This window comes from Neodiprion virginianus, chromosome 5, assembly GCF_021901495.1.
Source record: "Neodiprion virginianus isolate iyNeoVirg1 chromosome 5, iyNeoVirg1.1, whole genome shotgun sequence".
Classification (NCBI taxonomy): domain Eukaryota; kingdom Metazoa; phylum Arthropoda; class Insecta; order Hymenoptera; family Diprionidae; genus Neodiprion; species Neodiprion virginianus.
In genome coordinates this window covers 12,001,407-12,015,999 of record NC_060881.1, presented here as the reverse complement: position 1 = coordinate 12,015,999, position 14,593 = coordinate 12,001,407, and the positions used below count along the sequence as shown (strand labels likewise).

The 14,593-nt window shown below is 44.7% G+C and overlaps 2 protein-coding genes and 1 long non-coding RNA gene across 3 annotated transcripts; 1 reads left to right on the top strand and 2 right to left on the bottom strand.

Moving 5' to 3' along the window:
* Positions 1–741: 741 nt before the first annotated feature.
* On the bottom strand, positions 742–2,217 carry LOC124304499 (uncharacterized). The gene is made up of 3 exons (XR_006908202.1): positions 1,894–2,217; positions 1,417–1,653; positions 742–1,337 (listed from the first exon to the last, which is right to left on the bottom strand). It is a non-coding gene; the product is annotated as an uncharacterized LOC124304499 (long non-coding RNA).
* A 2,174-nt stretch (positions 2,218–4,391) lies between these two features.
* Positions 4,392–9,469, top strand: LOC124304951 (uncharacterized). Its single transcript, XM_046763770.1, has 2 exons — positions 4,392–8,773; positions 8,854–9,469. The coding sequence occupies exons 1-2, from the start codon at positions 4,392–4,394 to the stop codon at positions 9,467–9,469; spliced, it is 4,998 nt and encodes a 1,665-aa protein (XP_046619726.1).
* A 1,533-nt stretch (positions 9,470–11,002) lies between these two features.
* LOC124304498 (uncharacterized) lies at positions 11,003–12,697 on the bottom strand. Its single transcript, XM_046762818.1, has one exon. It carries the CDS (start codon positions 12,206–12,208, stop codon positions 11,573–11,575), a length of 636 nt encoding a protein of 211 aa, XP_046618774.1. The 5' UTR covers positions 12,209–12,697; the 3' UTR covers positions 11,003–11,572.
* Positions 12,698–14,593: the final 1,896 nt, after the last annotated feature.

Here is a 14,593-nt window from a genome sequence, read left to right as displayed (position 1 = left end):
CAGGAATCGAACCTGGCATCTAGAGATGCTTGACCGGAGCCTTACTCCACTACACCACCTAGCCGCTGTTACGTGCGGGTAAGAGTGTACTGAGCGTCGGATCGTGTCTGTCTGCGTCAGTAGAATTCTGGACCAGAGCCTCACCTTAAGTTCGGCAGAGTTGATCAATCGAACGATGTTGAACGTCGGTCACTTAGGCTTTGTAGATTTAGAATGATATCTTATTATCGAAAGCTATAGTTGAAAGTGTCAATTTGCTGATTCTGATACATGTTAAAAATGATTCCAACGATTATTTATTAAAACGCTAATGTAGTTATTATTATTAGCACTTAAAATTACCTGATTCGGTTGAATCAGGGCCGAACTCAATTTAATTATGGAAAATGGAATGGCATAAAAATGTCTATTCTCGAAATGATGAGATTTAGTAAAGCACAGAAAAGATGGAAACGTAGAAGATAGTGAGTCTTTTGCAGCTAACAGAATAACTGAATGCTCAAATTTAACGAATTAGCGCGATTATTGAGTATAATTTTAACTTAAAAAGAGGGATATTTCCAGACTGAGCGCTACTGATGCTAATTCAGCAGTCCCTTGTCTCCGTTCTTGGTACCAGTTAAATAGAAGAAAGTTGACCCTTATACTAGGGATCATTGTTGGTCTCTACGTGACTTTTTCCAGGAGGGGTGGAACTCGCCGTTATTAGAATATGAGATTTTGATTAAATAATATCTGTGCATTGAAGAAATTAAAGAAATGAAATGAAATGGAATTTTGAAAAAGGTACGCCAAGGCGGTACGTCGGAGCGTAACACCGCCCTGACTCTGTTGTCGTTAATTTCTCTCATCACCTTTAAACAGTATACTTGTTGGCAATTTAACCATTAACATCATTCCATATTCTGTATTCTATTCTTCCGCATCACGGAAGTTGGGAAATCTTTCTCTCATAATTTGTTGTTGAATTCGTTGAGCCAAAGCGCGTGGTCCTCGTCTGTTGTATTCTTCATCTTGATCCATCGGATCAACATCATTCTCTACGGGATGAGCTATCGGAGCTAGTTGTTCGTCATCTTCATTGTTTAATCGTAGTTGCACTTTCATGTTGTGCAGTACTGCACACGCATTAACAATTTTCGCTGCGAACGCTGGTTCATACATCAAGACTCGCTGGTATGACAAGCATCTCCATACAGATTTAAAAACTCCAGAAAACCGCTCGACGACGCTTCTAGCCTTACATAGTTGTTGTGTATATTGATGTTGTCGCGCATCTTCAGGAAAATTGGCCAGAGGTGTTAACAGCCAAGGCTCCAACGGATATCCAGCATCACCTGATGGAAAATATATTGATTTAGAAAAAAGTAGACTAAATATAATATGCATATGATGTATATAAAACTCAAACAGAACCTATGCTGTTTTGCTGAACAGTGAAAAATATTTTCGCTTTGACTGCGCTTAAGGTGTTAACCAAGATTCATCACAGCTTCTTGAGGCAGGCGAAAAAGGCTGAGAAACTCTTCTCGTGGTAGCTGAAACGGATTCTGAGCATCTCTCAGTCGCCTTCTTTCCACACGACGTTCGAGTCGACGTAATCTTTCCTCAAGAACGAATACATCCCAAGCAAGGTATTCGATAACCATGATCCTTTGAGATTGAAGATAATCAAAGAAACAGCGTAAATAATAGACTTAATAGTAGAAATGAATTATTAATGGAATTAATGAATAATTATATTTGTGGAAGCAACTTTGTGGGTTCTTCGGAGCAATACTACAATTTATAGGTTATGTTATTCTTTTTTAGAAAATGATGAAATCTATTCTACAATTTTTTCTGAAGTCAATCTGCATTGATAATTTCTAATTACTGCAAAATTCAACTTACTTGTTATTTCAAACGGCGTAATTATTTTTCACTTTCGGAGCACTTTTCGAAGCACTTTCTCGGAGTCGAGAAAAATATGTGAAACGCACACCACTCCTCTAGCTCGTGTGCAAAGTGTCGTTATAATGGTCGTTATAGCGTACCGAGGGGGTCTCTGAGCCTCGCTATCCGCTCGCACCGTAACGACGTCATAACGACACTTTTCGTTACTAATAACGACAAAACTCGCTAAGAATAGTGTACAGAATCGCATTTGTCGTTATAATAGCGACGCGGTCGGTAGCATAACGAAACTTGTCGTTATGAGTCCGTAACGACAGCATAGCGAGTTACAGAATCGCCCTACAGGAGTGGAAAAGAAAGAAGAAGAATAGAACATATCCTGGAAAATTTTTATATTTTGCGAATTTTCCAAAATAACTGATACAAACCTTTAACGTTTGGTAAGGTAAAAAAAGATTTTGCACATTTGTTTTGGAAAATATGCAAAATATCAATATTTTCCAAGACATTTTTTATTTTTATTTTTTCTTTTCCACTCCTATAAAGACCATTAGAATTTGATTTATTTAATTTTTTTTCTATTTTCGCAACTTGAAAAAAATGTAGAAAAAAAAATATAAACCAGTTGCAGCCCACTTTCGTATTATGATAGATATTACTTATTTTTGACTCAAAATCTATGGACAAAATTTCAGAATTTAAAAAATAGCGTTTTTTAGCTATCCCTTTTTTACACAAAAACGATCGCCGCGCCACTTGAAGGAATAGCGAGAAAATCCTCGAAAAATGAGGCTTCTTTTGGAGTGGAATAAATGCGAAAAAAAAGTTATGCAAGAATCCGATGACATGAGGCCAATGACTCCTAGATTTCACTTGGAATGCCCCAATCGTCCATGCCTATAAACGAGATAACATAATGTTCAATGACAAAATTATAACGACCAGCTGCACGTACACGCACACACGGTCAGCTGAGCCGTATACATGATGGGCAGCGCAGCAGAACAAAATATCAACAAAGATTAGCGAGCGAAAGTCCGAGCGCGAGACACGACGAGACGAGGACGGACGATTTCGACGCGAAACTCAGCCTTAACTGCCGACGACTAAGACATCGCCGCCCTCGAACAGTACGAATTGTATAAATACAGGTGTCTCACGTGCTCTCGGTACTCATATGTAGCATAGCGCTCGCTGCAGTCATACACGTTATTGTAAAGAGGCAGTCTCGTCTTGAGGCTGTTCTCTAATTTGGAATCATTTCATTTCAACTAACTTGTAGGGTGGCATAACGCTACTTCAGAGAAATTATAATTTAAAGTTACAGTAAAATTTCGGCATAGCCACCAGATTTTGCAAAAGCAGATTCAAATGTTAGAAGTTGTATAAGCATAGCTGTTCACAACAACGTTGCGAACGCAACACGTCGGTCGCGCGCCTTCCAAATCACGCGAGGCAACCAGCCTCGCACACTTTCTGATCACGCGACCCAGAAGAAAGTGTGACGTCACGCACGCCACCCACGCAGCTGAGCGCGTTGCTTAATCGCCAAACATGGTCTCCCGCTATCAAGGATCCACCGAGGCTGGAATAAGAGACGGCCGATCAGACCGATCGGCAGGACACTTCGGGTTCAACGCCTTGACGCTCCCAACTGACTCCGAACGACACTGCTCCAGCTCATCGACGCTACAACGACTGACTGACCAAGCTGACTGACTTCACAACAGACTTGACGACACGACGTTGTATGACGGACTCTTTGTATCTGGCTTCGGCCAGCGACCAACAAAGATCAACTGCATCAAACCCGCCTGTCCCTTGGACACTACACCCAATAGACGTTCCCGCTCGACCACTGACAAGACCACCAGCCGTGCTTCTCTCCTTGTGGGATGTTCGACGAGCGCGACTGACTTCTCCGAGCTATTACCGGCACATCCCACCTCCTGTATCACCATTTCCTGAGCCGCAGCGTTCCTTTGCGACAATTGCCACCCAGACTACTGACAGCGAGTGGGAGTCTCCGGTGAAACCGACTGAGAACCGCCGTCCCTCAACGCCTCCTAGTTCGCCGGAAAGCAGATACACTCCGCCACCCAGGACCGTGACCGATCCCTCTAGACGACTGACATCAACACTGACGCCTCCACCACATTGCATTATTACTAAAACTGCACCATGTATTACTTGGCAACCATGTAAATAACTGTACATATTGTAAATAAATTAAATAATTAGCATTATACAAAATAAACTCAACACCACAAATCATCTTTGATTCCAAGCGACTCACACCTTCCAAGCGGCTCGGTCGAATTACAAGCTCCCAAAGAGCGAACATTTATTGGTCCTTCGAGCCGGATACAGAGGACAAGGTCAACGCGTCAACACAGCACCTTCGTCTTCCTATATAACCACCCACCGCAATCATGGATCGCTCATTCGAAGAGCTGATCCGGAGCCAGACGGAGCTACATGGAAGGATCGCAAGGATGGTCGAGAACCTCAGGAAGACCGGCCAGGCAAATATTAGCGCCGGAGCCGTCCAAGCGCGCATCTTCAATCTCGACAAATACTGGGAGAAATTCGAGAATCAACACGAAGTTCTTCTCAACAAATTCAAGGATGAGTTAAAGAAGCACGATTACGCCACATTCTCATCACTGGTGGAAGAGGAGTATATGTCGCAGCGCGGCATGCTCATGGACTTCGCTACAAAGCTAACAGGAGAAACAAGGAATTCTTCTGCAAGCACCCAACCACAGCAGAGCAACGGCCGAGCTTCACTGCCTCGTATCCAGCTGCCCATGTTCTCGGGCAATTACGAAGATTGGCCATCCTTCAGAGACCTGTTTAAATCATTGATCGACCAGAATGCATCAATCAGCGAGGTCGAAAAACTCCACTACCTCAAGGCGAGCCTGAAAGGGGAGGCCAGCCTACTCATCAAAACTCTCAGCATCACCGCAGAAAACTACAAACAAGCCTGGAACACTTTGAGCGGCTTGTACGAAAACAAAAGGGCATTGATCAGATCGTGCCTCACCAAATTTACATCAATCCCAAAGGCAAAGGCGGAGTCAGCAAACGAACTTCAAAGAATCTTCCACGGCATGATCTCAACCTGCAGTTCACTTGACGCCATTGGAAGACCCATCGGGCAGCACGAGGACTTGTATGTCTTCCTGGTTGTCGAACTATTCGACAACAAAACACGTCGAGATTGGGAGGCCTCTATCGCCGAGACAACGGAGCCTCCTACCTACACACACCTCAGGAATTTCCTCGAACGCCGAATCCAGACGCTCGAAGCAATCCAGCAACCAAAGGGAGAACAGAAATCTCCCGAACCATCACCACGGTGGAAAAACACACATCACGCCCAGAACAACAATGGGAAGAAGAAGGCAAGCGAACCCGAACAAGAACAGAGACGCAGTGCACCCACAGAAACCTGCATCATCTGTAACCAGGCTCACTACATTATGTTCTGCCCAACCTATAAGGACAAACCAGCCAGGGAACGGTTGAGCATAATTTTGCAACACAACCGCTGCACCAACTGCCTGGGGAAACACAAGCACCACGAATGTCCATCCAAGAAGACGTGCCGAACTTGCTCGGAGGGACATCACACCACGCTGCACGATGCCTTGGCCGCTCCAAAGCCAGCAACCTCAGCCAATTGCCTCATCGCCAAGCAGCGCCCATCAACAAGAGTGTCCGTTCTGCTAGCTACAGCCCGCATCCGGGTAGCAGATCGTTTCGGCAACTTGCACCATGCACGTGCACTTATCGATCAAGGCTCTGACACGAGCATGATCACCGAGAGGCTAGCACAACGCCTCCACATCACTCGGACTAAAGCATCAATCGCCATATGCGGAGTAGGTGGAGTCCAAACCGCAACAGCAAAGGGGAAAGTCGAGCTGAAGGTTACAGCTCGTCACAAGAACACCACTATTGTAACGACAGCACTGATTCTCCCCAAACTGACCCTCTACGGCAACAACGTGGAAGCATCGAGGCGGGAGTGGAATCACATCAAGGGGCTCGATCTAGCAGACCCAGACTTCGAAGCCTCCGATCCCATCGACGTCCTCCTCGGGGCTGACATCTATGCTCAAATCATGGACACCGGTCTCCGGAAGGGGGGCAGAAATCAACCCATCGCCCAGAAAACCATCTTCGGATGGATTCTATCAGGCACCACCAGTGCGTCAAACGCATCCACCAATACCACAGTGAGTCACCACTGTTCAACAAGGGACTCGCTATCATCCATGGTTCGACGATTCTGGGAACAGGAGGAACTGCCCAACGCTCCTCCTTCCTTGACTCCCGACGAGAGAATTTGTGAGGAGACCTACGCCATCGGACATTCCCGAACACCCGAAGGTCGCTACATCGTGCGACTACCAACTTCATCAAAAATAATGGACTTGTCGGACACCCGGAGAGCTGCCGAAAGAAGTCTCAATTTCACCTTCAAGCGCTTTACACACAATAAGGGGCTTGAGCAACATTACCACGAGTTCATGTCCACCTACGAAGCCATGAAACACATGGAGGTGGCAGAACAACCCAAACCGACGAGCAACGTCTGCTACCTTCCTCATCACGGAGTGTGGCGAGAGTCTAGCACCACTACACCGCTTCGAGCAGTGTTCAACGGATCCTGCCTAACTCACCAAGGAATCTCCCTCAACCATATCCTGCTAAAAGGGGAGAATCTGCTGCCAGCTCTATCTGACGTCTTGCTCAGATGGAGAACCCATCGCTTTGTCATCGCTGCTGACATCGAGAAAATGTACAGACAGATTCTCGTACACCCAGATGACAGAGACCTCCAAAGAATATTGTGGAAAACCGAGGAAGATCAAGACCCACGCGAATATCGACTCAACACCGTGACGTACGGTCTCGCTTGCGCTCCCTTTCTAGCCATCAGGACCATCCGACAACTGGCTCACGACGAGCAGGCGAATTTCCCACTTGGAGCATCTATTCTTCAACGAGATATCTACGTTGACGACATCCTTACTGGAGCAGATAATCAAACGCAACTGCTCAATCTTCAAAAGGAACTTCGAGAGATATGCATGGCGGGCGGATTTCCACTCAAGAAATGGATGTCAAACGACTCCACTCTGCTCACACACATTCCAGAGTCAGATCGTTTGGTAAAGGGCAACATGTCTTGGGCTCCTACAGAGGAAACTCACTCCACTCTAGGGCTTCAATGGAGCCAGCAATCAGACACCTTCCTGTTCACCGTCCAACCAACCACCGCCAAAGCTATTACGAAGCGATCAATTTTATCTCAGGCAGCTCAACTCTTCGATCCATTAGGATGGCTCACACCCGTAACAACCCGAGCAAAAATCACCATTCAGTCGACATGGTTGATCAACGCCAAGTGGGATGATCCTCTTCCTCAACACATTTCACAAGACTGGAGGGAGTTTCACGACCAATGGACAACACTCTCCAACATTCGCATTCCTCGCTGGCTAATTCGGACCAACAAAATAGAACTCCATGGGTTCTCAGACGCCTCCGAACAAGCCTACGCGGCCGTCCTCTACTTGCGAGCTCTCCAGGAAAACGGCCGGAGCGAAACATCATTGATAGCTGCAAAGAGTAAGGTCGCACCACTAAAACAGGTGTCACTTCCTCGACTGGAACTTTGTGCAGCACATCTCCTCACTAAGTTGGCTCACCACACACTCAGGCTGACCAACTGGAATAACATCACTACATACTTGTGGACAGACTCCACTGTCACGCTGGGCTGGATCCAGGCACCTCCACGAAGATGGAAAACATACGTAGCAAACCGAGTCGCTGAGATCCAAACACTGCTTCCAGAAGCCAAATGGAATCACATCCCGAGTCAGCACAACCCAGCGGATTGCGCATCACGAGGGCTCTCACCACGGGACCTACTCACACACCAACTTTGGTGGAAGGGACCTGAGTTTCTCTCCAATGATGAGAAACCTCCACGGAGTAATCTCCAGACAGATCTCACCAACCTTCCAGAAGGGAGGTCAACAGCCCATGCAGCAACAGCCAGAGAACCACCAACTGAACCTGAGATGCTCAGTCTATTCTCCAGCTACAGCAAGCTGCTCAGAATCACCGCTTGGTGTAGACGTTGGCTTCCTCAAAACCACAATCACGAAAATCTCCTGTCCCCAGCCGAGATCATCCAAGCCGAGATCGCGTGGCTAAAAATCATCCAACAACACCATTGGAGGGAAGAACTCAGACACCTTACAACCAGCAGCATCAAAAAGGGAAGTTCATTGATATCCCTCACTCCCTACCTCGATGACAAAGGCATTTTACGAGTCGGAGGAAGACTCAAACATTCATTACTTTCCCTCGACGAAAAACACCCAATAATCCTGCCATATGATTCAAAATTCTCATCCTTGTTGATAGATCACCTGCACACGAAGACACTACATGGCGGAGTTCAACTCGTCCTAGGAACATTACGCCAGCGGTACTGGATTCCCCGAGGACGGAACCTCATCAAATCACGTATACGCCAATGTGTCATATGTACGCGATGGCGGGCGGAGCCACCGCAACAACTCATGGGAAATTTACCACGGTCACGAGTAACTCCAGCAAGACCGTTCCAATTCACTGGAGTTGACTACGCAGGACCAATCGCCTTGAAGACTTCACCAGGACGAGGAACACAAGACCACCAAGGCCTTTTTCGTCATCTTCGTATGCATGGTGACCAAAGCTGTGCACTTAGACATCGCTTCCGACTATTCCACGCAAGCCTTCACAGCAGCTTTAAAACGATTCATCTCAAGAAGAGGACTCTGCACCGAGCTCTACAGCGACCGAGGTACCAACTTCGTAGGTGCAAACACCGAACTGCAAAAGCTGATCAAAGCTGCAACGAGCGAACACAACTCCTTCACAAAGGAACTCGCTCAACTGGGCATCACTTGGCGGTTCAACCCACCAGCAGCTCCACACTTTGGCGGGCTCTGGGCAAGCTGCCGTGAAATCTACAAAGTTTCATCTTCGTCGAGTCATCGGAGACGCTTCGCTCACATACGAAGAAATCAGCACCGTCCTCTCACAAATCGAGGCGTGCCTAAACTCTCGGCCTCTCAGTGCACTAACTGATGATCCTGACGACGTCTCGGCCTTAACCCCGGGTCACTTTCTCATCGGTGCACCCCTCAATGCACTTCCGGAACCAACACTTGCGGACACGCCAACATCACGATTATCCCGCTGGCAACAACTCACCCAGATGCGAGATCACTTTTGGACAAGATGGTCCCGCGAATACATCCAAAGCCTCATCCCAAGAAACAAATGGCTCCAAGCAAGGGACAACATAAAAAAGGGTCATCTCTGCCTCATCCGAAACGAAATCACTCCTCCATCAAAATGGCCGCTGGGACGAATCATCGAAACACTACCAGGAAACGATGGTCTTATCAGAGTTGCCGTCATAAAAACCGCCACAACCACGCTAACCAGACCAATCAACAAGATAGTTCTCCTTCCAATTGCTGCAGAAGAGTAACAACAATATCACTATGCACACATAGTGAGGCGGGCGGAATGTTCACAACAACGTTGCGAACGCAACACGTCGGTCGCGCGCCTTCCAAATCACGCGAGGCAACCAGCCTCGCACACTTTCTGATCACGCGACCCAGAAGAAAGTGTGACGTCACGCACGCCACCCACGCAGCTGAGCGCGTTGCTTAATCGCCAAACATGGTCTCCCGCTATCAAGGATCCACCGAGGCTGGAATAAGAGACGGCCGATCAGACCGATCGGCAGGACACTTCGGGTTCAACGCCTTGACGCTCCCAACTGACTCCGAACGACACTGCTCCAGCTCATCGACGCTACAACGACTGACTGACCAAGCTGACTGACTTCACAACAGACTTGACGACACGACGTTGTATGACGGACTCTTTGTATCTGGCTTCGGCCAGCGACCAACAAAGATCAACTGCATCAAACCCGCCTGTCCCTTGGACACTACACCCAATAGACGTTCCCGCTCGACCACTGACAAGACCACCAGCCGTGCTTCTCTCCTTGTGGGATGTTCGACGAGCGCGACTGACTTCTCCGAGCTATTACCGGCACATCCCACCTCCTGTATCACCATTTCCTGAGCCGCAGCGTTCCTTTGCGACAATTGCCACCCAGACTACTGACAGCTATTATATATCAATGGTGTAACGTAAGGGTATAAATGATTACTCACAACACAGCGGGATGATATTTAACGTATGGATTTATTATGTATAAAGATACGGCTATGCAACGAGCATGCCGGAGTACATATGTGCTTGTCGGAGCCATGCACACAACTGACTCGCTCTCTGAACGTGAGAGTAGAGGCGCTACGGTATCACACATACATATGCAACTAGGAATGTATATCAATACATTACAACTTTCCCTCTTGTTTAATAAGAAGCCTCGGAGAGCGTCGTGGCATTGGTTTTATTAATTGATCTGAGTGTCGTTTATGCATCTCACCCGAGTCTGCTTGTACAGTATAGGTTTGCGGCGCAGTTTGCTTAACTATTTTACCATGAACTCTCTTCTCGTCTCTTACCCCGTGCGCATCCATATAAACATTATCGCCAACCTCGAGTATAACATTGCGATTACCGGCTCTCGCTAATATTTGACGCCTTTGTTGGCATTCCACATAATCAGATGCACTTGGCTTTAAGGTATCGAATTTGTTTCTTATCTCGCGGTTGTACATTATACTCGCCGGGCTTCTACCTGTAGTTATGTGTGGGTAATTTCTGTAATCAAATAAGAATAGATTTGTGGCATATTCTACACTCTTACCCCCTTTCACTATTTTTTTTACCTTATCTTTGAAGGTTTGTATAAAGTTTTCTGCCGCACCGTTTGTGGCTGGGTGGTACGGAGGCGAAAAGGAGTGTCGAACATTATTTAGTTTTAAAAATGTTAAGAATTCTAGACTTCTGAATGGAGGCCCTCCGTCTGTTACAACGTGCATAGGCAATCCAAATCTAACAAAAAGATTTTTGAATTCTTTTATGACTCTTCGACTCGTTCATCATTTTCCGATTGCAGTAAGTTAACATTTGTATTTGTCGGAAATTTATTTCCCGTAAAACTACATACTTGGGCTAAATGCCCTTTTACATTACACTGATGGCACACCAAATCACGATATCTGCACTCCTCACGCGTGTGATTTCCCTTGCCGCAACAAGAGCACTTCACTACACTTGTTTTCTGCGTTGATCGTTGACCTTGCCGTGCTTCGCTTGATGATCGTTGATTTCTGTGTTGTTGCTGCTGTCTTCCGTTGTAGTTATTTTTATATCCTTGGTTTCTTCCTTGATAACTGCTGCCTCGATGCTGCTGCCATGGTTGTCTAGCACCGCGTAATGCAAATACATCTGCTTTTGCATTTCTTGTATCTAATGCATTTTCTGAAGATGCGGCGTCTTTTTCTGCTGACTCTCGAGTGGTAGCAATTTCACATGCTATTTTAAATGTCAGAGATTTTTCTTCAAACAGTTTCACTCGGGTATTTCTATCTTTTATTCCGCAAACAAACTGGTCCTTCAGTGCATCATCCAGGTTACTAAAATTGCAATATAGCGATAGTTTTTATAGGCGCGCTACGAAATCAGCAATAGTTTCGTTTTCTTTTTGACTGGCTTTGTGAAAAGTGCAGCGCTCCATTGTCTCTGATGGTTTTGGTTTAAGGTGGTCAGACATGAGTTTTATATTTTCGGCGAACGAAGTATCTTTTATTTTCTTTGGAGCCGCGAGCTGTTTCAATAGTGCGTGTGCGTCGTCGCTTAAATGCGTAACCAAGTTTGCTATTTTAATCGACTCGTCCGTGATCTTTTTTGCGGTGAAAAAGAAATCTAATTTATCTTCAAACAGCTCCCAATCATCGTCTAAGTTAAATTGAAAATGTGGATCGCCCATATCGCTATCTTTGTCTGAATCGACGTTGCTAGTGTCGTCGCTGCTGGACTTATCGTTTGCTACCTTTTCTTGTGTAGGTAACGTAGTTTTCTTAATTGGTTTTTTTGATTCCGACCCGTCTACTTGCGTTTGTGAGCTCGCTGCTTGCTCTGATGTTTCTTTCTTTTCACTTTTTTTTATTTCTGATCTAAGTAATTCACGCAACGTGTTATAATTTTCACCCTCTTCAAATGCTACACCTCTGTTTTGTAATTCTTGTATTATCTCTCCTTTGTTTAGATTTTGTATCCAGCCTGTTTTATTCGACATTAATTTGCAACGTTGCTCCTTTGAATTTAATGAATGTAATTTTATGAACTATTAGCCCCTTCCGACTAAATATAGTGACCGATTTATTTTCTTTTTTTAGAACAATTTTCACTGCGTAATACGCCTTTCCGTATTACGCTTAACTGCAAATCTTCAATTGCTTCCCGAACACGTGTTTGCCACGAACCTCAAAATAGTTTTTGAGCGCGTGGTAAAGGTTTATCTGTAATAGTACGCGGGATTCTTTTTCTCGTCGCCAGTTATTATATATCAATGGTGTAACGTAAGGGTATAAATGATTACTCACAACACAGCGGGATGATATTTAACGTATGGATTTATTATGTATAAAGATACGGCTATGCAACGAGCATGCCGGAGTACATATGTGCTTGTCGGAGCCATGCACACAACTGACTCGCTCTCTGAACGTGAGAGTAGAGGCGCTACGGTATCACACATACATATGCAACTAGGAATGTATATCAATACATTACAACTGACAGCGAGTGGGAGTCTCCGGTGAAACCGACTGAGAACCGTCGTCCCTCAACGCCTCCTAGTTCGCCGGAAAGCAGATACACTCCGCCACCCAGGACCGTGACCGATCCCCCTAGACGACTGACATCAACACTGACGCCTCCACCACATTGCATTATCACTAAAACTGCACCATGTATTACTTGGCAACCATGTAAATAACTGTACATATTGTAAATAAATTAAATAATTAGCATTATACAAAATAAACTCAACACCACAAATCATCTTTGATTCCAAGCGACTCACACCTTCCAAGCGGCTCGGTCGAATTACAAGCTCCCAAAGAGCGAACATAGCGCTCACGACAAATAATTCAGGAGCCGTACTTAAGAATACTTGCATTATTCTATTTATTTTCTATTTTTTATTTTAAGTTCTTTGGATGATTTTTGTTTTTCATTGTATTGATTCCTCGAATTATTTCTGTGCTTTCGCTTGAGCTATTGTTTTCATTGATTAAACCTGATGTTCAAAATCACACAGGGTTCTGTTTTTTTTTTAACCGCCAAGGTCAGGTTTTCTTGTTTCGATCAGGATAAAACACCACTGAGTGAACCCAAAGAGAGATCGGCTCTGACGAACAACCACAACGTAAAAAATCCTGGGTTTTCGGTAGCTGTTGATTTTAGCATAGCACAACTTCAGAGAAGAGCTGGCGTAAAACACCTGCTGCTTCGATCGGCGAGGACGGTTGTTCAGACTAGGGATAACGAGGGCCGCTTTGGACCTTTTTAAGATTCGCAGTGGGTTGTCAGGATCCGATCAATACCACCATATCTCCGATTAAGTAAACTGGAATCGCTTTGACGTGAAAAATCTAAGTTGATCCACAGATCAGAAATCAGAATAGGGTGTTTCGGTTCGACGAGATCGATCCATACTTTTCTCGCATAATAAAGGGAAGCCACAACTTAATTAAATTTCATCTATTCAACTTGTACAAGCGGTAAAGATACTCACAATAACGCTTCGATTCTGTCTACGAGATGGATGAGCTCTTGGCGAAAATCGTACACGTTACAATATATAAGTATAGAAAGAGAGAGAGAGAAAGTCGGATGAAGGGAGTATTCTGCTTTTTCTTGACGTGACGAAAATATACTAATATAAATAGTCTAAATCTCCATATCAAATCACATTCGGAGTTAAAGAAGCAGCATAGAGAACTGCGTTCTTGACAGGGGTCCTCCCGCCGCACACGATTGTTTTCCTCAGGTGGAGGCGCTGAAACTACGTCAAGGGGACTTTACTTTTTTAAACAGAACCATGTATTTTTTTCAACATTATTTCTCAGTTTGCGACGAATTCATTGTCAGTGACTTACAATACGAAGTCATTCTAGTCATGTAAAGTGTAAGAAGAGTTCAAAAATCCAATCAAATCATAATAATAATCGCTTCTAAGGGATTCACTCAACTTATACTTTGGGTCTACCTGCAGAAATTGAGGGTCAAACTTTTTTGATGATTTCTTTATAGAAAAAATCCAAAAGTTAAATAATTTTGCGGAATATTTTTAAGAAATCTTCCGTGAATCTGTCCCTTCAATATTACATCAATAAAATAACTCAATTGTTTCAATTTTATCACATATTATTTAAAAATACCACAAATTTTGACAAAATTTCATTACTTGAAGTGAGCCACAAGTTCGAGCAAGAGCCTAAACTAGTGAATCTTTTGAAAGTTATTATTCCAGGTCACTGAATTCGTCTCAATCAGTTAAAGTGTCATAGAAAAAAAATACATGGTTTTATTTCAAAAAGTGGAGTTGACCTTGACGTATCTTCAGCACCACCATCGAGAAAATAGGATTCTGGCTTTCTATAATTTCGTTGTTCTC

Coding starts and splice junctions, on each gene's coding strand:
- LOC124304951 (XM_046763770.1), top strand. CDS start 4,392: ATGGTCGAGAACCTCAGGAAGACCGGCCAGGCAAATATTAGCGCCGGA. Junction 8,774..8,853: donor CGAGCTCTACAGCGACCGAG/GTACCAACTTCG, acceptor TCCTTCACAAAG/GAACTCGCTCAACTGGGCAT.
- LOC124304498 (XM_046762818.1), bottom strand. CDS start 12,208: ATGTCGAATAAAACAGGCTGGATACAAAATCTAAACAAAGGAGAGATA.